This window comes from Amblyraja radiata, chromosome 27 (genome assembly GCF_010909765.2).
Source record: "Amblyraja radiata isolate CabotCenter1 chromosome 27, sAmbRad1.1.pri, whole genome shotgun sequence".
NCBI lineage: Eukaryota > Metazoa > Chordata > Chondrichthyes > Rajiformes > Rajidae > Amblyraja > Amblyraja radiata.
The window spans coordinates 7,176,584-7,202,681 of record NC_045982.1 but is presented as its reverse complement, the minus strand read 5'-3'; the positions used below and the strand labels follow the sequence as shown (position 1 = coordinate 7,202,681).

Sequence of the window (26,098 nt, the reverse complement as noted above, 5' to 3'; positions counted from 1 at the left end):
CAAGCAGAGCGACAACCCTGCAGGTTTCCACTGGAATCAGTCCGAATTCTTCTCCCTGAAGTGAGACGCGAGCCACCTCAGAGACGAGAGTAAAGTCTGCAACCACTGAAGCTAACATGTTGAAAATATCTGTCTGTACACAGTGTCCTTAATAAACCAGGAATACTGGTCCGTTCTTGGGACCGGTCTTTAAGAGTTAAACCGCCATTTGAGGACAACATCATGATGCCATTAATTATTTATGTCCAGTGCACAACTATTTAGGAAGTGATAAATTAAATCCACTTAAATCCTCCATCTCTTTATTTTGGATAGGATTATACTTGCATCCTCTAATTCCGCTGCTAGACACAAAATGCTGGAGTAACTCAGCGGGACAGGCAGCATCTCCGGAGAGAACCTTTTCTCCAGAGATGTTGCCTGTCCCGCTGAGTTACTCCAGTATTTTGTGTCCATCCTCGAGATAAACCAGCATCTGCTGGTTCCTCCCTACAATTCCGCCCTGGTCTAACATTTCGGATCATGCCGCATTTCAGAGACTTTATGCTGACCCTTTCTAGACAATGAATTTGGAGCCACAGGGAGAATGTTGTATTTTTGATTGCAATTTAGCGGACTGTAAAGAGTTGGTTAATGTTTGCATCCGTGATTGACAACCGGGTCTTGGCTAGCACGTGGGCTTGACGTCGATGGAGGTGTTACATTTTATAAGAAATCATCAGAGCTGCGAATCCCTGATCTCGATTACAACGCCACGAAGCCACTTCGCCTTATTCCACTGCAATCATCAGGGTGCATCGTTGGTGAAACGGCCGGGGTAGCAGAAATCAGAAACCGCAGGCGCAAAGTGCGGGGTCCCGTTATCCAAGGGGCAAAACGACCACTCTGAGCTTGGTCGCTCGGCAGCAAGAAGCGATGGAGCTGTCCACGGTGCCTAACGCGGAGCGGGAGCTGTTCACAGACTATAGTGCTGAAGTCTACTGGCGTCTGGCGCTCAACGCGACCTGGGAGGGTTTGCAGAACGGCTTTGGAAACAATACTAGCGTGGATAACAGCACAAGTTTGAACCCAACCAAAGGATCCGCTACCTCGGTCTACGCTATCGCCATCACGGCACTTTACTCGGTGGTGTGTGTGGTTGGGCTGGTTGGCAATTTCCTGGTCATGTATGTGATTGTCAGGTAAGGAACCATTCCGTTGTGTGAAAGTAAGGGGTCGGTTATTTTTGCTGTTTAGCCGGTTGATTTCCCCCTCAACCTCACAACACGGCGGCGAAGGTTGTGACCGAGGTACAGAGGAAGATCCCATCGCGGCTGTACCAAGGAGCCTCTGGAAATGCAACATTAAAAAATCAAAAAAATCTAGACTGCTGGAAATCCGAAAGTTGAGGAAGTATCAATGGTCCAAGGCTGGAAGGCATAGTTCTAGGGTGAGAGGGGTAACGTTTAAAGGAGATGTGCAGGGCAAGTATTTTTTTTATTTTAATCAGGGTGCCTGAACCATTGCCAGAGGTGGAGGTGGCGGTGGAGGCAGGCAGGCACCATAATGGCATTTTAAGATGCTTTTAAATGGACACATGGGTGGGCAGGTAATGGAGCGATATGGGTCATGTGCAGGTAGAGGAGAATATTGTAACCTGGCTTCATGTTCTGCACGGACGTTGTGGGCCGAAGGGCCTGTTCCTGTGCTGTACTGTTCTCTGTTCTAACTGAGTTTCTCTCTCCGCTGATGCCACTAGACGCTCACAACCTCCTACGCTGTCGATTTTTTTTTAATTAAAAGAAAGCCCTCTAATTAAAGGAAACGGGATGTACTGAGTGTGGACACAGCAAGAGGGATGGACATAAGTCCCGCCGGAGAGTAGAGGCATGTCCTGAACATCAATTGTCAATTAATTCAACAAGTAAATCGAAATCGCCCTAAAAAAACTGCAGATGCTGAAAATCTAAAATAAGATCGGAAAAAGCTGGGAAACCCAGCTGGGTCGGCAGCATCTGTGGAGAGGGAGGCAGACCAAATGTTTTTAGCTTGAAGGGTTAACTTTGTCCTGATTCACACGGGTGCAGCCAGCATTTACTGATGTCCATGAACTGAGTTCCAGCATGTACTCATTTTATGGCAGATTTCCAGAATTTACAGGGTTAATTTGTTTAGGGAGGAACTGCAGATGCTGGTTTACACAGAAGATAGACACAAAAAGCTGGAGTAATGTCAGCATCCCTGGAGAAAATGAATATGTGCTGGTGGAAGGGTCTCGACCCGAAACGTCTCCTATTCCTTTTTTCTCCAATGATGTTGCCTGACCCGCTGAGTTACTCCAGCTTTCTGTCAGTTTATTTCGCCCATTTCACGCACCGTTCCTCCCTTCCAGCCACCTGTATCCCCCACCCCTACACTCCCCCAGCTCCACTTCTACCACTTTATGCGGTCTCTGGAAACGCGGACTGCTGAGTGCAGGAGTTCTTGTGTGTTCAAGGCAATTCATTTGAACTAACGCGACGAATTCTCGATGTTCAGAGAACAATAGGCTGGAGAAACACAGCGGGTCACTCAGCGTCTGTGGAGGGAACAGTCTCTGACTCGCCGAGTTCCTGCAACCTTTTGTATTTAGCTCGAGGTTCCAGTACAGAATTTGTGGGATCTTCTGTCCCCAGTTCTCCCCGTTGCCCGAGGTGCTCACGGTCTATCATTGAAGCTGAAACAAACTGTCCTGAACCAGGAAATTAAAAATGTGCACATTTTGTAAATGGTTTGATAATGAACGCGCGCGGGAATTAACACCATTCTGGGGGAAAAACAGAGTTTATTAAAGAAAGGAATTTCAAACATTTGCCCTTCAAATGCAGATCATGTCCGCAATTCTACACAAGATCAAGGAGCCACCTTCTAACTTACTTCATACAGGGAGTCCGCTAACAATGTAACGTAGGTACACAAAAATGCTGGAGAAACTCAGCGGGTGCAGCAGCATCTATGGAGCGAAGGAAATAGGCGACGTTTCGGGCCGAAACCCTTCTTCAGTCTGAACCTTCGATCTTCCAGCATCTGCAGTTCCTTCTTGAACACAACAATGTAACGTTCTCCGTTTCTTTGATCAACGTCCTCTTTGACGTGTTTTCACACCTTACCCTTCCATATCTCTGTATCTCCCACTCCCCCTGACCCTCAGTCTGAAGAAGGGTCTCGACCCGAAGGGGCACCCATTCCTTTTCTCCAGAGATGCTGCCTGTCCCGCTGAGTTACTCTAGCATTTTGTGCCTCTCTTCGGTGTAAAACCAGCATCTGCAATTCCTTCCCACCCACAAACCTACTCAATGGAATGGTCACAAATGCCGATTCCAATGTTACGGCAAAGCGTGCATTATTATTGAAGTGCCTTTATTTCAGCAGTTTACCGGTCCCTTTAACACCAGGACGATATTGGGTCCAGGTGTTTAGTTGCTGTCTTGCTGCGCATCTGGTCCAGACATTTAGGTGTAGAATAATGCCCACGCTGAGAGAGTCTGGTCACAGCAAATGCCAGTGTTGTCAAACAAGGGCCACCGGCGTAACGCCCACTATCACAACACAGCTAAAAGCCCAGCGTGTGTACAGAGTTAATAGCCTGTAATACATCCTAGGTGAACACATTGAAATCGGTTCTGGTCCCGACCCGAAATATCACCCATCCATGTTCATCCATGCTGCCCGACAGTTACTCCAGCACTTTGTGTCTTTTTTTTAATAGGGGCACCTAATAATAAACCAGCATCAGCAGTTCCTTGCGCCCCCCTATAACTGAGACTCTTTTTTTACGATAGCACCCCCCCCCCCCCCCTTAACACAAATAATCCAAGGCCAGATATTTTACGAATAAGAAATTGTTTCAGAATATAGAAATAACATGACATGGGGCAAGTTAACTTTTGAAATCAGACCATGAATATAATCGTAAATATCTACTAATCTTGGGGGCGAAACAAGAAGCGGCCGTGTATACAACTAGTAATCACTCACAAACGATCACATCAATGCACCTACACCCTGACCCCTCCGCCCAGGCAATCTCACCCACCCACACCAAGTCTCTCTCTCACACACACACGCGTACATATAATCACCACCGCAGCCATTCGATGCGTAAAACATTCAGGCAAATGTACCTGCACAAGGACAAACACAAACACACGCACATAACCATGCCCACGGGAAGGCAATCACACACACACACCTACACGCACACACAGCGATCGCACCCACACACACACACTCATAATCACACACAGTCACAACAGGAGACAGTCGCTGACGCCCACACAGTACACCCAGACCAACATCATTACACTCACATAAATACAACCCGCACAAGCGGACCTGCAACAAACACACACACGCGCGCTATAGGCTTTCGCACAGAACCACAAATGATCACATTAACACAACATACAGAACATACCATAAATATAAAACTTGTAAACCGAGTCGCCTGCACAAGCCATGTCTCTACAAACAAAATACATGCATTAATAAATAACAAGGAGTGTTGGAAGGAACTGCAGATGCTGGCTTACACCGAAGATAGACACAAAATGCTGGAGTAACTCAGCGGGCCAGGTAACATCCCTGGAGAACATTGACAGGTGAGGTTTCGGATCGGGACCCTTCTTCAGACATTGTGGGGGGGTATAAACCTCTTTCCAGGAATACTGAAATCATTGCAAGACAATATTTCGATATTTTACTTTGGGTATTATGAAATATTAGTTTGTGCTAAACAGCCTCTAATGTATCTTTACCCGGGATAAGCACATCAACGTCGCGTCGCAGTCAGACCGATTTGTTTGATGGATGTCGGGTTTACAAGTGTTGTAATGATCCACCTCAGTCTAGACAACGGCAATGTCGCTGCCCGCCCACGTGTCATTTTAATCGATCAGGATCGGACAGGATCAGCAGTAAGTCTAAATCGGAATCGCCATTTCTAACATCGACAAGAATGTCGGGCTTTGCAATACACCTCGCAATAAATATCATGACAGCTCCACGTTTTATCTTTATTAAATGTGCAGGAACTTTGCAAATGGAGTGGACAGAATGTGCAGACGTGGAAATGGCACCGCCTAGCGCTCAGAGCAGCAACTGCAAACAGAAATCCCTCTCACTGTCGATACGATACATAATGCTGGAGCAACTCGGCGGGCGGGACAGGCAGCATCTCTGGAGAGAAAGAATGGGCGAGGTTTCGGGTCGAGGGTCAGGGGAGAGGCACACACAGAGATAAGGAAGTGTAAGGTGTGAAAACGAGACATCAAAAGAGATGAGGTCCAAGGAGAACGTAGACTAGATCATTGTTAGCTTGGGGGATGTGATAACGGAGCAAACAGGGATACAAATTTAATCAGGGGGGGCAGTCAGACTGGTCGGAGAACTATGGAGGGGGAGCGATGGAGAGAGACGGGAAAGCAAGGTTTACTTGAAGTTAGAGAAGTAAACGTCACCTATTACCGCTGAGTTACTCCAGCATTTTGCATCTATCTTCGGTGTAAACCAGCATCTGCAGTTCCTTCTTGCACAATGAGATACTACTATTCATAGTGATAAACATTGAGAGAGAAAACAACAACATTGAGAGAAACAAAATGAATATAATTTCTTTAGTGAGTCTCTTGCTGAAACTAAGATCCATCAGAACGTCTCAATAGCTTTGGAATTTTTTCCTCTGTACTGGGCAGGGAGGTGACTCTATATCCCTGCTTTCCACTGTGCTTCCCTTTGTGTTGTGACCGAGTCTGATCAAGATTTGAGCACTGACCTTGGATAGACACAAAAAGCTGGAGTAACTCAGCGGGGCAGGCAGCATCTCTGGAGAGAAGGAATGGGTGACGTTTCGGGTTGAGACCCTTCTTCAGACTGAAAGGCATGGGAAAGGGGAACGAGAGATATAGAACAATGAATGAAATATATGCAAAAAAGCAATGATGATAAAGGAAACAGACCATTGTTAGCTGTTTGTTGGGCGAAAACGAGAAGCTGGTGCGACTTGGGTGGGGGAGGGATAGAGAGAGAGGGAATACCAGGGTTACTTGAAGTTAGAGAAATCAACATTCATACCACAGGGTTATAAGCTGCCAAAGTGAAATTTGAGATGCTGTTCCTCCAATTTGTGTTTAGCCTCACAATGGAGTGATGCTAAAGGCTATAGCTAGGACAGGATAAATAGCCTAGGACAGAAAGATCAGTGTAGGAGTGGGAAGGGGTATTAAAGTGTTTAGCAACCGGGAGATCAGGTGGGTCCAGGCGGATTGAGCGAAGCTGTGCAGCGATACGATCGGCCAGTCTACGTTTGTTCTCGCCGACGTATAAGAGTCCACGTCGTGAACAACGGATACAGTAGATGAGGTCGGAGGAGGTGCCACATCTTGAACAATGGATAGAGTAGATTGATGTGTTTTGGCCTTTGTTAATTGAGTCATTCAAATCAAACACAGCCTTTTGTTAGAAAAGATAACAGGACAGCTGAACATCGTTCCCATCTTCCACAAATGAATCCAATGACCGTCATAGATAATAAAAACACTATAATTGTTAGAAATATTCAGCTGGTCAGGTAGCACCCATAAAGAGCGAAACTGATTTAATATTGTACGTTGACCATTCATTGAAACAATTCTGAAGAAAGGTCTTTAACCAGAAACATTAATTCTATTTTCATAAAGATGTTGCTGCACCCAGTGAGTTCTTCCAGCATTTTCTGATATCATTGCCAGCCTCTTCAGCATTTAGTTTTCACATCGACTACCAACTTATTGATTTTCGGCAGTGCTGATCGAGGAAGAAATATGGACCCAGATTCCATTAAAACCTCTTTACTTGTCTTGTACCATGGAATTTATTTTTTAAGCCATCAGGAAAAATAAATCTTTCATTCAATATCTCACTCACTTGAGTTATAGAGAGAGGTTTGGATGGGCTGAGTGTTCCTTTATTTGGAGCTCAGGAGGTTGAGATGATCTAATTGAGGTGTACAAGGTCATGAGGAGCATGGATAAAGCGAATGCTCACAACCTTTTCCCCCAGGGTAGAAGATTTTAAAACTACAGGCCCTACACTTAAGGTGAGAGGGGGTAGATTTAAGACAAACCTCTTCATTCAGAGGGTCATCCATATCTGGAATGGGTTGCCAGAAGACATTATGGAAGCTGATATAATTGTGACTTTTGTAAGATATTTTTATAGGTATATGGATAGGAAGGTTTTAATGGACAATGGGCCAAATGCAAGCCAATGAGACTAATCCAATATGTCAATTTGGTCGACATGAACAAGATGGCCAAAGGACCCGTTTCCCTGCTGTACAACTCAATGACTCTTTGAACGACAGTGCATCACCCCCTTAGCAATGCAATAAAATGTAAACTCCTGGAATGTGGTGATGCTGATCTGGATCAGATAGACACTGCATGTGCAGAACAAGAATCTGCCAGACCAACTCAGTGGGTCGGGCAATGTCTGAAGAGGGAGCTGGACAGTTGCCATTTTAGGTCAGAACCCTTCTTGAAGACTCCCGACCTGAGAGGCGTTTCATTTCATTTACTCCCTCGTGAAAAAGAACACTGAATGACGAAAATAGCCATGAGGTTAAACCTTTGCTATTTTAGTATAATGATCCATGGTGATGCAAGGATGGACCATAATACATGCAAGTAGGATCAATAAATATTTGATCCTAATCAATTACACAGCAACGAGGTGACAAGTGTTCAAGATGAAATGGACATTAAAATCGTCTGGCATCAATGAGCTGGTCAAAGTGGTTAACTGTGCAGGAAGGAACTGCAGATGGTGGTTTACACCGAAGATAGACACAAAAAGAAATAGGTGACGTTTCGGGTCGAGACCCTTCTTCAGACTGAGAGACTGAAATGTCATCTATTCCTTTTCTCCAGAGATGCTGCCTGACCCGCTGAGTAACTCCAGCATTTTGTGTCTGCAACTGACCCTAATCCTGTCCTGATCTGACCTCTGTCTTTCTGCCCTTGAATAGTGTAGTCAATGGGACACAACTGCTTTAGCCCAGGGGGGGCTACTGACACAGTGCTGAAGAAACAGCAGGCTAACCCAGAGACAGTCAGGTGTCAGTTTGGTAAAAAAAAAACACCCTGGAAGATTCACTGTTAAACCGGGCATTATATTCCCTCAAAGATAAACATAAAATGCTGGAGTAACTCAGATAGGCAGCATCTCTAGATAGAAGGAAAGGGTGACATTTCAGGTCGAGATCCTTCTTCAGACTGAGAATCAGGAGAGAGGGAAATGAGGGATACAACCCAGCGGTATGAATATTGACTAACTTCTAGTAACCCTTGCTTTCCCTCTCTCTCCATCCCTCCCCCATCCTAGCTCTCCGACCAGTCTGACTGTCCTCCTGATTACATTTTACATTGTATGCCTCCTTGTCACCTTCCCTTGAGCCAGCAATGATCTAATCCAGTGGTTCCCAACCTTTTTTAGCTCATGGCCCCCTTGGGCTCTTTAATTTTTCTGTGGCCCCCCCGACATTATTAGCGGGAAAAAAGGTGGCCCCCTTCATTGAACCTGTGGCCCCCTAAATCCCCAAAATTTTCTGTGGCCCCCCTGAGATTTGCCATGGCCCCAGGTTGGGAATCCACAATTTTTCCTTGAGCATTTTCCCCTTTGATCTCTCATTTTCACACCTTACCCTCCCATATCTCTTATTTCCCTCCCTCCTGACTCTCAGTCTGAAGAAGGGTCGTGACCCAAAACTTCACCAATTCCGTCTCTCCAGAGATGCTGCCTGTCCCGCTGATTTACCCCGGCATTTTGTGTCTATCTTCACAGCGAAAGGAAAATTGAGCTGGAGTGCATTTAGTTCTGTTTGTTTTGTCCCTGTCATTGCGCATTCAGGCAAACAGCAACAGCCCATCATAAATGAGTCTGCTGGGGAAAAAAGTAATAGAAGCCATTCAGGCCGCTTCTCCACTGCAGCAAGAAATATTTACATAACACCTTTTTGTAATCCAAGCACATCTCAAAGCAATTTGACGTACAGGGTACTCAGCGAGTAGAACTCGGAAGGTGTGATGTCGAACCAGTGAGGTGAAATGCAATAAAAGCAGCTTTCATCTACTGCAATTGAAACATCAAAGAAACTCAGACAAAATAAATAAATAATTCAGGACAAAAGGAAGAGGGAATCATGCATCGTAGAACCTGAACTTTCTAAACGACTTTTCATCCACTCCTCTGCTTTTGCTATTAACAGATGTACATATTGATGAGGTGATTGGGATTAGACTCACGAGGCGTGACAGGGTAACCATTGCCCAGTTTTGTCATCGCAGTGGATAACAGGACTGATCCATCTGTATTTAATCAAAGCTGCTGCAAAAGCAATCTTTCTACACCAATTATTCCAGGAAATATTGGCTTAACCCAGTCTTGTTTACAATCACCTGTTTAGAATTTGAATGGTATTCCTCATCCAGTCAACACTTCAATAACCAGAAAGCCAAGGGGCCAGAGAAACAAATTCCCTTAGAAGATAAGGTCAATGCAAAATCTAAAATAAATCCAGAATGGTGCCTGCACTAGGGTGCGTTAGCTAAAGGGGGAGGTTGGACAGACTTGCATTGGTTCCTCCAGAATGTTACGGTGAGACTTGATCGAAGTATATATATATATATATATATATAATTATGAGAGGCATAGGTAGGGTAGACAGTCAGAATCTTTTTCACAGGGTGGATAAGATAGTAGAGGGCATGACTTTAAGGTGAGAGGGGCAAAGTTTAAAGGAGTTGTACAGGGCAAGTTTTTATTTTTAACACAGAGAGTGACGCTGGTAGGCGTTGCCAGGGGTGGTGGTTGAAGCAGATATGTTAGTGCATTTACAATACTTTTGGATAGGTATATGGATATGCAGGGAATGGAAGCATATGGTTAAAAAACACACAAAAGGGCACAAAGTAACTCAGCAGGATAGGTGACATTTCAGATCAAGATACTTCTTCAGGATTATGTGCAGGTAGATAAACGATAGTCTTGGCATCATGTTCGACAGGACATTGAGGGCCGAGTGGCATTTTCTTGTGCTGTACTGTTTTAGGATCGATGTAAAAGCAAAGGCGGGAGAGTGGTGGTGCAGCTGCGGAGTTGCTGCCTTACAGCGCCAGAGACCCAGGTTCGATCCTGACTCCGGCTGCTGTCTGTACGGAGTTTGTACGTTCTCCTCATGACAGCGTGTGTTTTCTCTGGGCGCTCTAGTTTCCTCCCACACTCCAAAGGCAAAGCTTCAATTAAGGTCCAGTGGAACTCGATTCACAATACAGTCATACTAAAAGAAAAGCAGGGATGACCACCGCATGAGATGCACAAAGTGAAATGTGAATGGATGCACAAACAAACAAGTTCATGAGTCAGAGGAGCAGAATTAGGCCATTCGGCCCATCGACTCTGCTCCGTCATTCAATCATGACTGATCGATCTTGAGAGTTTTCAACTTTCGAAATGTTCCGTGCCACGAAACAATGAGTGTTAAAAGGTCAGGTCAAGGAGACAGGAAGAGAGGGGTCTCAAATTAAAGCAGAGAATGTTAAGAGGCATTTGTGGGGAAAAGAAATAGGGTCAATGTTTCAGATCGATGGTTTCTGATCGAGCCTTTCAATCTGGACATCAAGCTGAAACGGTAAATTAGTTTCTCCCTTCTGTGGATGTTGCCAAACCTTCTGAGTGTTTGCAGCATCTGCTGCTTTCAGTTTAGATTTCCACCATCTGCAATATTTTGCTCTCGTGGCATAATGACTGATAGTGCACTTGCTCACAGAAGAGTATATGAGCTGCTCCTTCAAATGGAGAATTCCACAGAGGGTTTATCATTGACATTAGTGGTAAACTTTGCTTCAGAGACAAGTGTTTACAGTAAAAAGCATAGATGTGCATACGAGGGGATAAAGCTTTAAAAGTGCAGGAAGGAACTGCAGATGCTGGTTTAAACCTAAGGTAGACACAAAACGCTGGAGTAACTCAGTGGGTCAGGCAGCATCTCTGGAGGAAAGGAATAGGTGACATTTTGGGTCGAGACTCTTCTTCAGACTCTTCTCCAGCTTTTTTGAGTCTTATCTTCATTTTATTTTAATTTGGTGCCCCAGATAACACTCAGATCAAAAGCAGGAACTGGGCTGATCTAAAGTGTGAAGCTATACTGAGCCATGGTCCAGATGCTGAAGACAGACACAAAATGCTGGGAAAACTCAGCGGGTCAGGCAGCATCTCTGGGGGAAAGAAATAGGTGACGTTTCGGGTCGAGACCCTCGAGTTCCATCCTACTAAAATAAAATGTTCTCCAAAGCAAAATATATTCTACTTGTGAGAGGAGGAGGAGGAGGAGGAAGGAGGAAAGTGGAAAGTTTACTGAACTATTAGCACTGACACCGTTTTAATGAAAACAATCGAGATAATTATATTGAACCGTCTGTCGTGAGAATTGTGCTAACCTCAGATGCAGCATGAGGAAGTTATAAGATTGATTGTGTAGGACATCTAAATCTTGCTTCATTGCGCACTCTTTGAAGCACGACATATTAATTAATCTATCTCTGGAATCGGAATTGCAGCATTTTCTAGGACAACTTTTTCGACTGAAAATTAACCTTTTCAGGACCGTGATATGATGGGCACTAAACCGTTGCAATTATCCCACCAACGCAATTAACCACTGGCCCATTTACAACACCATCTGTTCATATACTCAAAATTCATATCCCCCCACCCCCCCCCGCAAAGTATGATTACAAGGCAGTTCCACCAGACATTGAGAGGAAGGACACAAAATACTGGAGTACCTCGGCAGGACAGGCAGCATCTCTGGAGAAAAGGAATAGGTGACGTTTCGGGTCGAGACCCTTCTTCGGACTGAGAGTCAGGGGAAAGGAAAACAAGAGATTTAGACGGTGATGTGGAGAGATATAGAACAAATGAATGAAAGATATGCAAAATAGTAACGCTGATAAAGGAAACCGGCCATTGTTAGCTGTGGGTCTAGGTGAAAACGAGTCACAGACAATGAGACTCAACAAGCCGACTTTCCAACTAGTACAACGGTTTAAACCAGCATCTGCAGTTCCTTCGTACACATTGAGCGGAAGGATACCTATTTTTAAGGGAGACAATGGGAGAGAGAATGGATAGGCAATGTTGCAGGTCGGGACCCTTCTTCAGTCTGAAGGAGTGTCCCGAACCGAAATATCACCTAGCCATGTTCTCCAGAGATGATGCCTGATCGGTCGAGTTACTCCAACATTTTATGGTCTCTTTTACATGGGAGAGGCCAAACATAGATTGGATTCAGTTTGCAGTGGAATCCAGTCTGCGGTTGGCTTCTCCCCACTGTACCTTGATACACCGTCGTGGCAATAAACTAAACTGAACCAGAAGAGACTACATTGACTGAGCTTCATTTGGCTGTATCTCTGCTTGTGCATCCCACTCCTGCACTGACCTATCAGTCTGTGAGGACCAGAACCATGGCAATGATGCCCAAGGCAAGTCGGAGGAAGAGCAACCAGCCACATTGTAACCTTCTGGATTCAAGATCAAATTCGGCAATCGTATACAAGTCACTTTCTCTGTTTGTATCAGAATCGGCCACTCCTCCAATAATGGTAGTTAATCCCACTCCAGTTCAGTTTAGTTTATTGTACGGTGATTTTAAACGAAGATGTCCATCATCGGCTCTGACCTTCCTTCCATCGAGGGGATCTATCGCAGTCGCTGCCTCAAAAAGGCTGGCAGTATCATCAAAGTCCCACACCATCCTGGCCACACACTCATCTCCCTGCTACCTTCAGGTAGAAGGTACAGGAGCCTGAAGACTGCAACAACCAGGTTCAGGAATAGCTACTTCCCCACAGCCATCAGGCTATTAATCCTGGCTCGGACAAAACTTTGATTATTAATAACCAATCATCTGTTATTTGCACTTTATCATTTTATTTATTTATGTGTATATATATTTATATTATAGTATATGGACACATTGATCTGTTTTGTAGTCAATGCCTACTATGTTCTGTGTGCTGAAGCAAAGCAAGAATTTCATTGTCCTATACAGGGACACATGACAATAAATTCGCTTGAACTTGAACACTAATTGTTCAGATGCGTAGGGTGATAGATGAACAGTGGAGAGATAAGCAGAGGACACAGATTTTAAATCGATTGCCAAAAGATCTAAAAGAGAAATGAGAATATTTTTTCCGATCAGAGTGGGATCTGGAGCACTATTCAGAAAAATGTGTTAATTCAATAAACAGTCTCAAACCCCGAGAAGAACAATAATGATTACAGATATAAATATGAGCCCCATTCAAATTGGATTGAAAATCCTCACCCAAAGATGAGATGAAAGATCAGAGCCCTGTTTCAGCAACATTTATTTGGAAATTTAATGTAGCATCATTTTTTTGGGGAAATTAAATTTAATTTGGTTTGTTTTTAAGTGTAATTAGCACATCGTTTACTGCAAAGGTGGTAGATAAAACCAACTAGAATTTGGCCTTTTCATTGTTCTGCTGCAGTTCTATATGCAAATTGTGCTGAAGTAATCTAACCGAGGTATTTAAAACATTTAACAGTTTTGCATTAGATTGGATTGCAAAGTAAGAGATACGCATTCAAAATTAATCTAGACTGCTCTGGAATTAAACAAAAAACACCTTTATTCCCTCGCACAGTGGAGGTTTGCAATCCTCTTCCAAAAAAGCATTGATATTGGGGTGAATTGATTTTTTCGTTGTCTGACCTCATTAAGTTTTACTTTGTATGCCTCGTCGTCCACTTCCATTTGCTAACAATGATCTATTTTACATTTTCCTTGAACATCGTTTCCTTTGATCTCTCCTTTTCACACTTTATCCTTCCATATCTCTCGTATCCCTCACCCTTGACTCCCAGTCTGAAGAAGGGTCTCAACCCGAAACGTCACCCATTCCTTCTGTCCAGAGATGCTGCCTACGCCCACTGAGTTACTCCAACATTTAGTGTCTATCTTTGGAGTGAATTGATACATGTTTTAATATCGACAAATGCTGGAGGAATATTGAGGTAGGAATATTGAGCAAGGTGGGTCAGAGGTGGGTCAATTAAATTGAAATTATGATCAAGTACAATCTGATTGACTGGCAGAACAAGTTCAAGACCTTATCTAGTCCCTTTATCATTATGATTTTTAGTGCTTTTTATACTCAGGATAAAAGATAGATGATATTCAACTGTTGGAGCGACATAGTCTAGTTTCAATCCATAATTGAACAGACCAGATCAATCAGAGTGCTGTTCAACATGGGAGAATGTTTTCTATATTCTTCATTTAGTTTAGTTTAGTTTAGAGATACAGCGCGGAAACAGGCCCTTCGGCCCATCGAGCATGCCGACCAGCGATCCCCGCACACTTGCACTATGCTGTGCACACTAGGGACAATTTACAATTATACCAAGCCAATTAAAGAGACTGTTCCACTTGGGCGTCATTTGCGCGTCACGCAGGTGGCGCGCGAGGATTTTGAGAATCCCCAAATCCTGGGGCACCGCGCGTCACCACATCTCACCACGCGCCATACGCGCATAAATGCACGCCATGCGCACGTAAATGCACGCCGTGCTTAAATGTTGTCGCGTAAATGACGCGCAAATAACGCCCGAGTGGGACAGGCCCTTAACCTACAAACCTGCACAACTTTAGAGTGTGGGAGGAAACCAGAAATCCCAGAGAAAGCTCACCCAGGTAACAGAAAGAACGTACAAACTCCGTACAGACAATGCCCGTAGTCAGGATCGAACCAAGGTCTCTGGTGCTGTAAGGCAGCAACTCCACCACTGTGCCACATTGCTGCCTTTCTTCTCCAAAAGACATCGTAAGACCATAAGACATAAGACTAGAATTAGTCTTAATCAGAATTAAGCGCCTTGAGTATTAGAAAGGCGCTATATAAATCCCATCCATTATTCATTATTATTATTATTAGAATTAGGTCATTAAGCCCGTCCAGTCTACTCTGTCATCAGTCATGGCTGATGTATCTTTCCCCTCTCAACATCAGAAGAGATTCTGCTCTGCCTCAGAACAATGCCAGCACAGTCCTCTGCTGGACTTTGTGAGTGAAATGGGAATCATTTTCATTCCATTAACAATTCACAGGAAAAAAAATGTGGAATCTTGGGCTGACTTTAGAACACAGCGCAGTGCAGCACAGGTTGAGGCCCTTCGGCCCACAATGTCTGTGCCAGCCTGTACTGACTTTGACCCCAAAACCTAGAAATAAACGGCCAGCATTAAAATCCTGCCATCATCTATTGTGTCGTGTTAATTATGCATTGTTAGTGACTTGTGGAATCTGATTTTACAAAGGCAGAAGAAGTAAGCCGACTACTTTAGTTTAGTCACAGTTTAGAGTCACAGCATTGAAATTATGATGTCCTTATTCACTGGAATTTATAAGGATGAGAGGGCATCTTATAGAAACATATAACATTCTTAAGAGATTGGACAGGCTAGATGCAGGAAAAATGTTCCCCATGTTGGGGGAGTCCAGAACCAGGAGTCACAGTTTAATAATAAGGGGTAGGCCATTTAACACTGAGATGAGGAAAAACGTTTTCACCCAGAGAGTTGTGAATCTGTGGAATTCTCAGCCAAAGAAGGCAGTGGATGTTTTCAAGATAGCATTAGATACAGCTCTTAGGGCTAACGGAATCAAGGGATATGGGGAACATACACTCATAGTTGCCATTCTCCAACACTACACGTTATTGTTTGAACTGCAAACTGTTGGCTAGTTTTCAAGAGAGTTAGATTTAGCTCTTGGGGTTAAAGTACGTCTTTGGAGTGTGGGGAGGATATCGAAGCAACTGGAGCAAACCCAAGCAGGTCACTGGGAAAATATGCAAACTCCATACAGCCAGTGCCCGGAGTCAGGATCGAACAGTGCAGATACATGTAATTTTCTGTACTGCTGGATGACTTGGGCATGCATGAGTTGAGATGCATATTATTTGTAGATTTAGCTCTTAGGGCTAAAGGAATATGGGGAAAAAGCAAGAACGGGGTACTGATTTTAGATGATCACCCATGATCATATTGATACGAAGGGCAGAATGGCCTACTCCTGCACCTATTTTTCTATATTTCTATGAAGTGTTTGTTTTTGTGCTGTATACAGTAGCTCTTCCCAACTGTCCCTTGGTTCCCTGCAGTAGTTTATCACAACTGTTTCAAGTTGCAATTTCCAGATATCCGCTTCATTTTCCATTGACATTCCCCTTTCTAGCTCATGCTGTTGGTCACCGACTCATCAATCTTGCAGCGTCTAAGGCTTTGAATGGTGTTTTGCATGCATTCGTGCTAATGTCTCTTCACTTTGAGGGGCTTGAGTGTGGTGGTATGGGAGGTGAATGATTGAATATATATTAGTAGCAAACAAGCTTGGAAATCTGTCAGCAGTGGTATGTTTGAGGAAGATTGGACCCTGTTAACCTCCCTTCACTGCCAAGAAACGATTTGAAAATTGCATTACAGTTTATCTCTGTCAATAAGAGCAGTAAACAGTCAAAGTGTGGAAACAGGCCCTTCGTGCCAACGTGCCCATCTACACTAGTCCCAGCTACCTGCGTTTGGCCCATATCCATCTAAACCTGTCATATCCATGTACCTGTCTAAATGTTTCTGATAGTACCTGCCTCAACTACCTCCTCTGGCATCTCGTTCCATACACCCACCACCCTTTGCTTGAATTTTTTTTTTTTTTTTAATTGTTACCCTTTCTCGCCTTATGTGCTAAAAAAACCTCTTGGTATTATCCTTGGTATTATCCTTAATGCTATCTGCCAGAGCTATCTCCTATCCCCTTTTTGCCCTTTGACATCCTTTTCTCCCTTGCTCCTTAGTTCCTGAAACTCGATACACTTGATCCAGTTTGCCAATACCTGTCCCATGCCTTCTTCTTGCTCTTGATCAAAGCCTCAATTTCCCTGGTCATCCATGCAAGTCACTGTTGTCATTCCCATTATGCTCCAGTTCGTATTATACATAAACTTCAGCAATTATAACGAATTAAATCAATGAGGTGCATTTATAGAGTGCCATTCATCACCTCAACTCCCCAAAGATCCTTACATTTGATGAAAGGACACAGAGTGCTGGAGTAACTCAGCGGGTCAGGCAGCATCTCTGGAGAACATGGATAGGTAATGTTTTGGGTCAGGGTCCTTCTTCAAACTGATTGTAGGGAGAGGTGGGGGGGGGGGGGGGGGTATGAAAGCTAGTAGAGAGGAGAGGCAGGACAAAGTGTGGGAGGTAATGGGTGGACACAAGCAAGGGGAGTTTTTGATAGATAGATGGTTACAACAAAGGCCAGAGATAAAAACAAAAGGTATTAGACAGAATAATTGAATAGTTGCAAATTGTGAAACCAGAGGGAGGAATGTCAGTGGAGGGGGAGGAATAGGCACAGGAGGAGAGGGGGGGGGGGGGGGGGGGGGGTAGAAAGAGGACTGGGTGGTTGTTTGAGGTTAACCTAAAATTGGATACCATTGTGTCCTTTTGCATAATCCGGCATCTTTAGACTTCACTTTAGAGATAGGGCCCAGAAACAGGCCCTTCGGCCCACCGAGTCCATGCCGACCAGCCCATACACTAGCACTATCCTACACACTGGGATACTATTTTACCAAAGCCAATTAACCTACAAACCTGTACGTCCTTGGAGTGTGGGAGCAAACCGGAGCATCCAGAGAAAATCCATGCAGTCATGGGGAGAACGTACAGCTCTGTACAAAACGTCAGCATCCAACCCGGGTCTCTGGCGCTGTAATACTACTGCTGCGCCACCGTGCCGCATTCAGCTCCTTGTTTCTACTTAAATTAATGAGGTTTTTTAAAAATATCACTATTGCATGGCAGAAACATGGCAGCTAGTGTTTACGCAGTAAGTTTCCATGTACACCCATGTGATGATCACCAGAGTATATATTCTATTGGACACTGAGGAGAACTCCACTGTTGTTCTTCAAATAATGCAATGGAAAGTTTTACATTCACGAATGTTCAGATGGGGTTTCAAATTTGACATCTTCGGAAAACCAAGACGCCAACATGGCAGCAGTCTCTTAATATGGTGTTGCGATGCCTCCTTGGATATTTGGATCTCTGAAGTAGGTATCAGAACCTGCCGATTTCAGACTCAGAGCTGGGCAAGTGGGACACTGATCCACACTGATTTGAATCGGTTGTTTTGTATTGTTTGGAGACATACGCTGTGATCACACAAATAATTGTCAGTAACGCTGTTGGAAAGGCGTACAGGGGCAGCACACGGTAGCGCCAGTGACCAGGGTTTGATTCTAACAATGGGTGCTGTCTGTACGGAGTTTGCACGTTTTCCCCGTGGTCGCATGGGTTTCCTCCGGGTGCTCCGGTTTCTCCGGCTACACTCCAAAGGTGTGCAGGGTTGTAGGTTAATTGGCTCCTGTAAATTGTCGCTAGGATAGAACTAGTGTATCTCGTTCTGTGATCGCCAATCGGTGCGGGCTCAGTTTTCCCGCAGGTCCTATTTCCATAGAAACAGAAAAAAATAGGTGCAGGAGTAGGCTATTCAGCCCTTCGAGCCAGCACCGCCATTCAATAAGTCTAGAGATACAGCGCAGAAACAGGCCCTTCGGCCCACCAAATCCACACCGACCAACGATCCCCGCACATTAACGCTATCCTACACACACTAGGGGCCATTTACACTCATATCGCCAATTAACCTACAAACCTGTACATCTTTGGAGTGTGGGAGGAAACTGAAGATCTCGGAGAAAACCCACGCGGTCACCGGGAGAATGGTCAAACTCCGGACGGACCGAGTCGGGATTGAACCCGGGTCTCCAGCGCTGAAAGGCAACAACTCTGCCACTGTGCCACGCCATTATTACAACGCAAACATGAAAATATGCACTGTTTATCCACGCAAGCTGCTTATAACTGGATAAATGCTATACTTGTTTCTACAGTTGGTTTAACATTTTTATCACCGCAATTTGACAAAGTAAAGATAATTTTAAAACTGTTCCATACATGCCAGGCTAACAGAGCTAGTTTACAGATACAACGTTGAAACAGGACCTTAGGTCCACCAAGTCCACGCCGACTATCGATCATCCATTCATACTAGCTGTTTTTATCCCACTTTCCCCACCTCCTCCCTACACGCTAGGGGCAATTTACAGAGGCCAATTGACCCGCACACTGTATGGTTTGGGAATGTGGGAGGAATCCGGAGCATCTGGAAACCCACATGGGCACAGAGGGAACGTGTAAATTTCACACAAGACACCACCCGAGTTCAGGATCGAACCTAGGTCTCTGGAGCCATGAGGCAGCAGCTCTACCACTGTATAACCCCAATGCTTTGCCTGGAGATGAAATATCTTCGCAACATAAATTATTTCATTGAAGACGTCATAGAGATTCCATTCCCGTCACATGTAACCTGCAACCCCACTGTTCAAACAGTAGATGACATTCTTGTCACAATTAATAAGTCTCTAGTTGATAGATTGACACTGAGGGAGTCTTTTAGTTTAGTTTAGAGATATAACGTGGAACACCGAGTCCACACCGACCAGCGATCCCCGCACATTAACGCTATCCTACACACACTAAGGACAATTTACAATTATACCAACCAATTAACCTACAACCCTGCACGTCTTTGGAGTGTGAGAGGAAACTGAAGATCTCGGAGAAAACCCACGCGGTCTCAGGGAGAACGTACAAACCCCGTACAGACAGCACCCGTTGTCAGGATCGAACCCGGTTCTCTGGCGCTGTAAGGCAGCAACTCTACCGCTGCATCACCGTGCCGCCCTAACAGCGCTGCATAGTCTAGTTCCACGTTTCAATACATTGCAGGATGAGATCATTCTTCCCATCGAATCAATGCCAGGTGACAGAACAATCCCACTCCCCCACTGGTCTTCCCTGGAATTCATTCTCTCCAGATTCCCATCATTGCCACCCCCCACCTGCACCAGGCAGCCAATTAATCTCGCAACCTACACAGGTTTTTAAGGTGAAGGGGGAAAGATTTTATAGGAATCCGAGGGATAGCTTTTTCACACAAAGGGTGGAGGGTGTATGGAAGGATCTGCTGGAGGGGGTAGTTGAGTTAAGGAGCAATTAGACAGGAGAGGTTGAGAAGGATATGTGGGACTCGTGCAGATGGGACATGTTGGTCGGTGTGGGCAAGTTGGGCCAAAGGGCCTGATCCCATTCGGTATGATTCCATGACCTTTGGGATGTGCAGGAGGGCAGCAGAGTGCCCAGAGGAAAAAAGATGAACATGCAAACTCCACACAAACAGTACCGGTGTCAGGATTAAACCCAGGCAGCTGGAGCTGTGAGTCAGCAGCTGTGCCATCTGTGCCACTGTGCAGCACCTACCTGCCAACTTGTAAATTAAATTTGTGTTGGGGTTTTTCCCCCCACATTTACCGCATCGTGCCATTTATCTCATGGCCAGGATGTTGCAAATTGCTTTTGAACCAACAAAGTACTTTTTGTGAAAGGTACTCACTGTTGTAATGCAGTAGATCCAGCAGTTAGTTCACACATCAACTCCCACACACAGCTAATTGATCATGATTAGGTCACCACTGATTTTATTGATGCTGATTAAGCCATACATATCTCCCAGGACTCTGGTGTGAATTGGCCCTTTGGAAGTAATTCAGTTGACTGCTATGGGTCAGATTTCAAGTTGAGGGAATGAACAGGTTTAAGGTGAAGGGTTGATGATTTAATAGGAATCTGAGGGGTAACGTTTCCACACAAAGAGTGGTGGGTGTATGGAGGAGGTAGTTGATATCCAAATCTGAAGGAAAACACATTGTGTGGAAGAAAATAAATCAGGAATGGCAACAATACTGGGAACAGGAGACAAAGGGGAGACACCTCTATTCGCTACAAAACAGAGTGGGCATTTCAGCAAGAAGAGGGGGGAACAGGAGGGAACAGGTAGTATTAACAAGATTGAGGATGGGACACACTCACCTGAACAACACATTAAAAATATTGGGAAAACACCCTACTGGGCTGTGTGAAGAATGCCATCAACCAGAAACAGTTCAGCATGCCCTAGTTGCATGTAGGAGATATGAGACAGAAAGAGGATTTATGATCATTGAAATGAGGAAAATTGGATTGACAGAAATATCAGTAAAGAACATTCTAGAGTGTGGAGGGAAAGGAAAAGGAATAAAGTTGTTGTTTGATTTCTTGAGGGCCTCTGGGCTTATAAAAAGGATCTAATATAAAGACATGAGTACTGTGGAATGAAGCCAGAAGGTGGCAGCAATGCAACATTGCGGATGCCGGCTGCCGTAAAACTCCAAAGAAGAAGAAGAAGAAGAAGAAGAAGATGAGGTAGTTGAGGCAGGGACTATCCCAACGTTTAAGAAACAGTTAGACAGGTACATGGATAGGACAGGTTTGGAGGGATATGGACCAAACGCAGGCAGGTGGGACTAGTGTAGCTGGGACATTGCCGCTGGTGTGGGCAAGTTGGGCCGAAGGGCCTGTTTCCACACTGTATCACTTTATGACTCAATCAATGAGTAATAGAGACTTGCTCTAAACTGTGGTTTGAATTGGGTTAACTCATCTCAGCCGTTGTGTCATCACCGTATGATTGTATTTTGACCTTGAGGGCGAGAGGGAAGGAAAATGTGTGGCCAGTTTTCTTGTAGGAACAAGAAACTGCAGATGCTGGTTAATACACAAAAGAACACAAAGTGTGGGGGTAACTCAGCAGTCAGGCAGCATCTCTGGAGAAAGGGAAGGGATGATGCTTCGGGTCGAAACCCTTTGTCAAATTCCACAGGTGACTTCCACAGATGCAGGAGGAGTCTTGACCCGCTAAATTACTCCAGCATTTTGTGTCTATCCGCGGAGGCACAAATTTTAGTCTCTGCGGGACAGGATGCAATTATTCCACCAAAGATCGCAACTGTAATCATTGATTTTCTTGCTTTCTCTTGTTCGCAGGTACACGAAAATGAAAACGGCCACCAATATTTACATCTTCAACCTTGCTCTGGCTGATGCCTTAGCCACGAGCACTCTGCCGTTCCAGAGCGCTAAATACCTGATGCATACCTGGCCCTTTGGGGAGGTGTTGTGCAAGATCATTATATCAATTGATTACTACAATATGTTCACCAGCATCTTCACCCTGACTATGATGAGCGTCGATCGCTACATCGCCGTCTGCCACCCCGTGAAGGCGTTGGATTTCCGCACGCCCACCAACGCCAAGATCGTCAATGTCTGCATGTGGCTGCTGTCATCAGCCATCGGGGTGCCAGTCATGGTCATGGCTATCACCAGGCCTGATGGCAAGGGTAAGTGCAACCACACACCAGAACATGGTGGTCACCTCAGCACCCAGATGGTGAAGAGGAGGTTTCCTGTGGAAAAATCATATAGGCTTTTGATAGATCAAGTAAGAAAAAAATATCTCCACTGGAAGGGGAGGCGCTAAACTTAGAAACGTAGAAAATAGGTGCAGGAGTAGGCCATTCGGCCCTTCGAGCCTTCATGGCTGATCATCCAATATCAGTACCCCGTTCCTGCTGTCACCCCATATCCCTTGATTCCGTTAGCCTTAAGAGCTATATCTCTCTCTTGAACAAGGCCACATAGATTTAACGGTCCACTATTACTTTGTGTACAAAGTAGGTACAGTGAAAAGCTTTTGTTGTGTGCTAACCAGTCAGCGGAAAGACAATACATGATTACAATCAGGTCATTCGGGGTGTACAGATACATGAAAAAGGGAATAACGTTTAGTGCTGGATAGAGCCAGTAACGATCAAAGATAATCCGATGGTCTCCAATGAGCGGTAGATAGTAGTTCGGGACTGCTCTCTGGTTGTTGGTAGGATGGTTCAGTTGCCTTATAACAGCTGGGAAGAAGCTGTCCCTGAATCTGGAGGTGCGCGTTTTCACACTTCTGTGCCTTTTGCCCGAAGGGAGAGGGGAGAAGAGGGAGCGACTAGGGTGCATGTAGTCCTTCACCAGAAGAACAAATCAATTCAACAAGGCTGTTTGTCATTAGCTTCTCGAGGGTAATTAGGGATGGCCAATAAACATTGGTATTGTCAGCACCACACTGATTCCAGTTAATGAATAAATTAAAAAAAAGAATTGTAAAGAAGTCAAGTTGAAGAAGCCCCTTGACAAGGAGAGTCCATTTCCAAGAATCAACCCTGTTCCGTGCATTTTCATGCTCTCAGCTGCCCTGGTCCCTGCACACTTGTCATTTAAAGTGTTTTGATAGGGAAAATTAGAACACAACACCTTCACTGCAACAATGCGATCAATGGCAAAACTTGCAGTCAGATTATTTACCATCTTTGTAATGGTCTCACCATTCCCATATTGGTCAGGGTCATTTGGGGACGACAGATGGCACAATGGGCTAAGTGTTCGGCTGGCGACCGGAAGGTGGCCGGTTCGAATCCCGCTTGGAGTGCATACTGTCGTTGTGTCCTTGGGCAAGACACTTCACCCACCTTTGCCTGTGTGTGAATGTGTGTGAGTGATTGATGGTGGTCGGAGGGGCCGTAGGCGCAGATTGGCAGCCACGCTTCCGTCAGTCTGCCCCAGGGCAGCTGTGGCTACAGAAGTAGCTTACCACCACCGAGTGTGACTGAGGAGTGAATGAATAATGTGATGTAAAGCGCCTTGAGTATTAGAAAGGCGCTATATAAATCCCATCCATTATTATTATTATTATTTTGTACGATAGATTCATAGTCATACAGCACAGAAACAGGCCCTTCAGCCCAATTCGTCTATGCCGCCCCAAGATGCCCATGGCTGAAGCTTTCCCTGTTTCAAGTGGGAGATTGCTTTTAAGATACATAGAAAATAGGTGCAGGAGTAGGCCTTTCGGCCCTTCGAGCAAGCACCGCCATTCAATATGATCATGGCTGATCACCCAAAATCAGTACCCCGTTCCTGCTTTCCCCCCCATATCCCTTGATTCCGTTAGCCCTAAGTGCTGTATCTAACTCCCTCTTGAAATACACATTGAGGTATTACATTTTACCTCTTTCCTTCACCAGTCTAACATTTTATTCATGGGTTGTAAATGCCATTGCTATATCTTGAGCTCATAAAAAGGTAATCTAAATCTAAATCTATTCCCATTCCATTTTGAATATCCCTAACTTTTAATAAAAGTCCTCTGGGAAAAGGTTCACAGCATGATCTGCAATGGTTACAAGAAATAAGAAGCCCATATCATATTCTCAAGGGCATTGAAGAATAAGCAATATTCTTTAGAAATTCTTCGATTTTCCAGCATCTGCAGTTCCTTCTTAAACACAAGCAATATTCTTTGCCTGCAATACCACATTCTCATGGAGTGAGTGCATTGAATAACATTTACCGTACTTTTCATGTGCATTTATCTTTCTTCACTTCTAGGCAGTGTGATGTGTCTCGTTCAATTCCCAGAGCCCAAAATCTACTGGGAAAACGTAACCAAAATTTGCGTCTTCATATTTGCCTTTGTCATACCGGTGTTGGTGATCACTATCTGCTACAGCCTGATGATTCTACGTCTGAGAAGCGTCCGCCTCCTCTCGGGCTCCAAAGAGAAGGACAGGAACCTGCGGAGGATCACCCGGATGGTCCTCATCGTGGTGGCCATCTTCATCATCTGCTGGACGCCCATTCACATCTTTGTCATGGTCAAGGCCCTGGTGAAAGTCAGCGATAGTCCCCTCATGTCCGTCAGCTGGCACTTCTGCATTGCCCTCGGCTACACCAACAGCTGCCTCAACCCCGTGCTCTACGCCTTCCTGGACGAGAACTTCAAGCGCTACTTCCGCGACTTCTGCCTGCCCCTGCGGGCCAGGTTGGAGGAGAACAGCTTCACTCGAGCCAGGAAGACCACCAGGGAATCTGTTTGCGCCTGCACTCCTTCTGACATCGCCAACAAGCCGGTATGACTAGGCATGACCAAGCCCGCCAAGGGCTTGTACTCTCGGAGAGAACAGGACCTGAATTCCGAAGTCACGCAAATTACAACTGAGTTTTAATTATTAATATTTCAAATAAAGTCTGATTGATTGTAATTTAAATCTTTATGATAGAAAACAAAAAGCATTGACTTATTTGCCTCAGTTTACCAGGGAGTTTAGATCACACTGTAATCTTGTTAAATTTTCATTTAAACAATTTAAGTGATTGCTTGTAACAAGGAAAAATAACAGCAATTATTTTTACATAGGAAGCTTATATGTGTATATATATATATAAACACTATATATAAACACTATATATATATAGCCTTTGGCACAAAGGTATACTTTTTTGAAGAAGTTGCCTTGTTTCAATGTGTCGGGGTTGTTGACTTAATGTTAAAGTTTTCTAACTTTTGTTGGAAAAATGGAATTAAACATCATTTACTTGCAATTATTACAATTACACAAGTTACGTTGGACTTCTCATTAAAAGTTGATTAAATGCATCTCCCTGCATTGAATTATGTATATGTTTTCATGCAGTCTCTGCAGAGATTCGATTATCTTCTTAAAGGAATGTCGGCAGACCTGACATCTCTATTGCTGCTGAGGACCCTTTTATGAAACAATGGCCTTGTTTCCTTGGAACCATTCCCAAACATAAAAGGACATGAAAGTGCATCACTTAACGGCAAAGACTAAAAATGAGTTGCTATCTATCTCTCTGTAGTAATATTTTGATGCAACCATGGGACATTGAAATTCAGCAGCTGGACTGATGTCAAGGAGAAATTTATTTGTTAATATTTTATAACGCTATAAATGTGGCTGAAGTTATTGCTGTAAACAACGAGTTGAGATATGTATCTTATTTCTGGCATTGTAAACACATTGATTAAAGAGTTGATCACATTCTCTCCTGCCAAGCTTTATTCCTCTCCAGTAACACATCATCCTGGCCTGTGATGTTCGGCCATAGGTCCCACGCTACAACAGTGTGCTTTGATTATGGACATGAGTTCTTTGC

General features: G+C 44.4%; 1 protein-coding gene across 1 annotated transcript; it reads left to right on the top strand.

Moving 5' to 3' along the window:
- The first annotated feature begins 474 nt into the window (after positions 1-474).
- LOC116988368 (delta-type opioid receptor-like) lies at positions 475-25,983 on the top strand. Its single transcript, XM_033045017.1, has 3 exons — positions 475-1,181; positions 22,082-22,437; positions 24,530-25,983. The coding sequence occupies exons 1-3, from the start codon at positions 916-918 to the stop codon at positions 25,054-25,056; spliced, it is 1,149 nt and encodes a 382-aa protein (XP_032900908.1). The 5' UTR covers positions 475-915; the 3' UTR covers positions 25,057-25,983.
- The last annotated feature ends 115 nt before the right edge of the window (positions 25,984-26,098 follow it).

Excerpts from the sequence above, each read along its gene's own strand:
- LOC116988368 (XM_033045017.1), top strand. The coding sequence starts at position 916 with ATGGAGCTGTCCACGGTGCCTAACGCGGAGCGGGAGCTGTTCACAGAC. Across the intron at positions 1,182-22,081 it reads GTCATGTATGTGATTGTCAG|GTACACGAAAATGAAAACGG; the intron begins GTAAGGAACCAT and ends TCTTGTTCGCAG. Across the intron at positions 22,438-24,529 it reads CACCAGGCCTGATGGCAAGG|GCAGTGTGATGTGTCTCGTT; the intron begins GTAAGTGCAACC and ends CTTCACTTCTAG.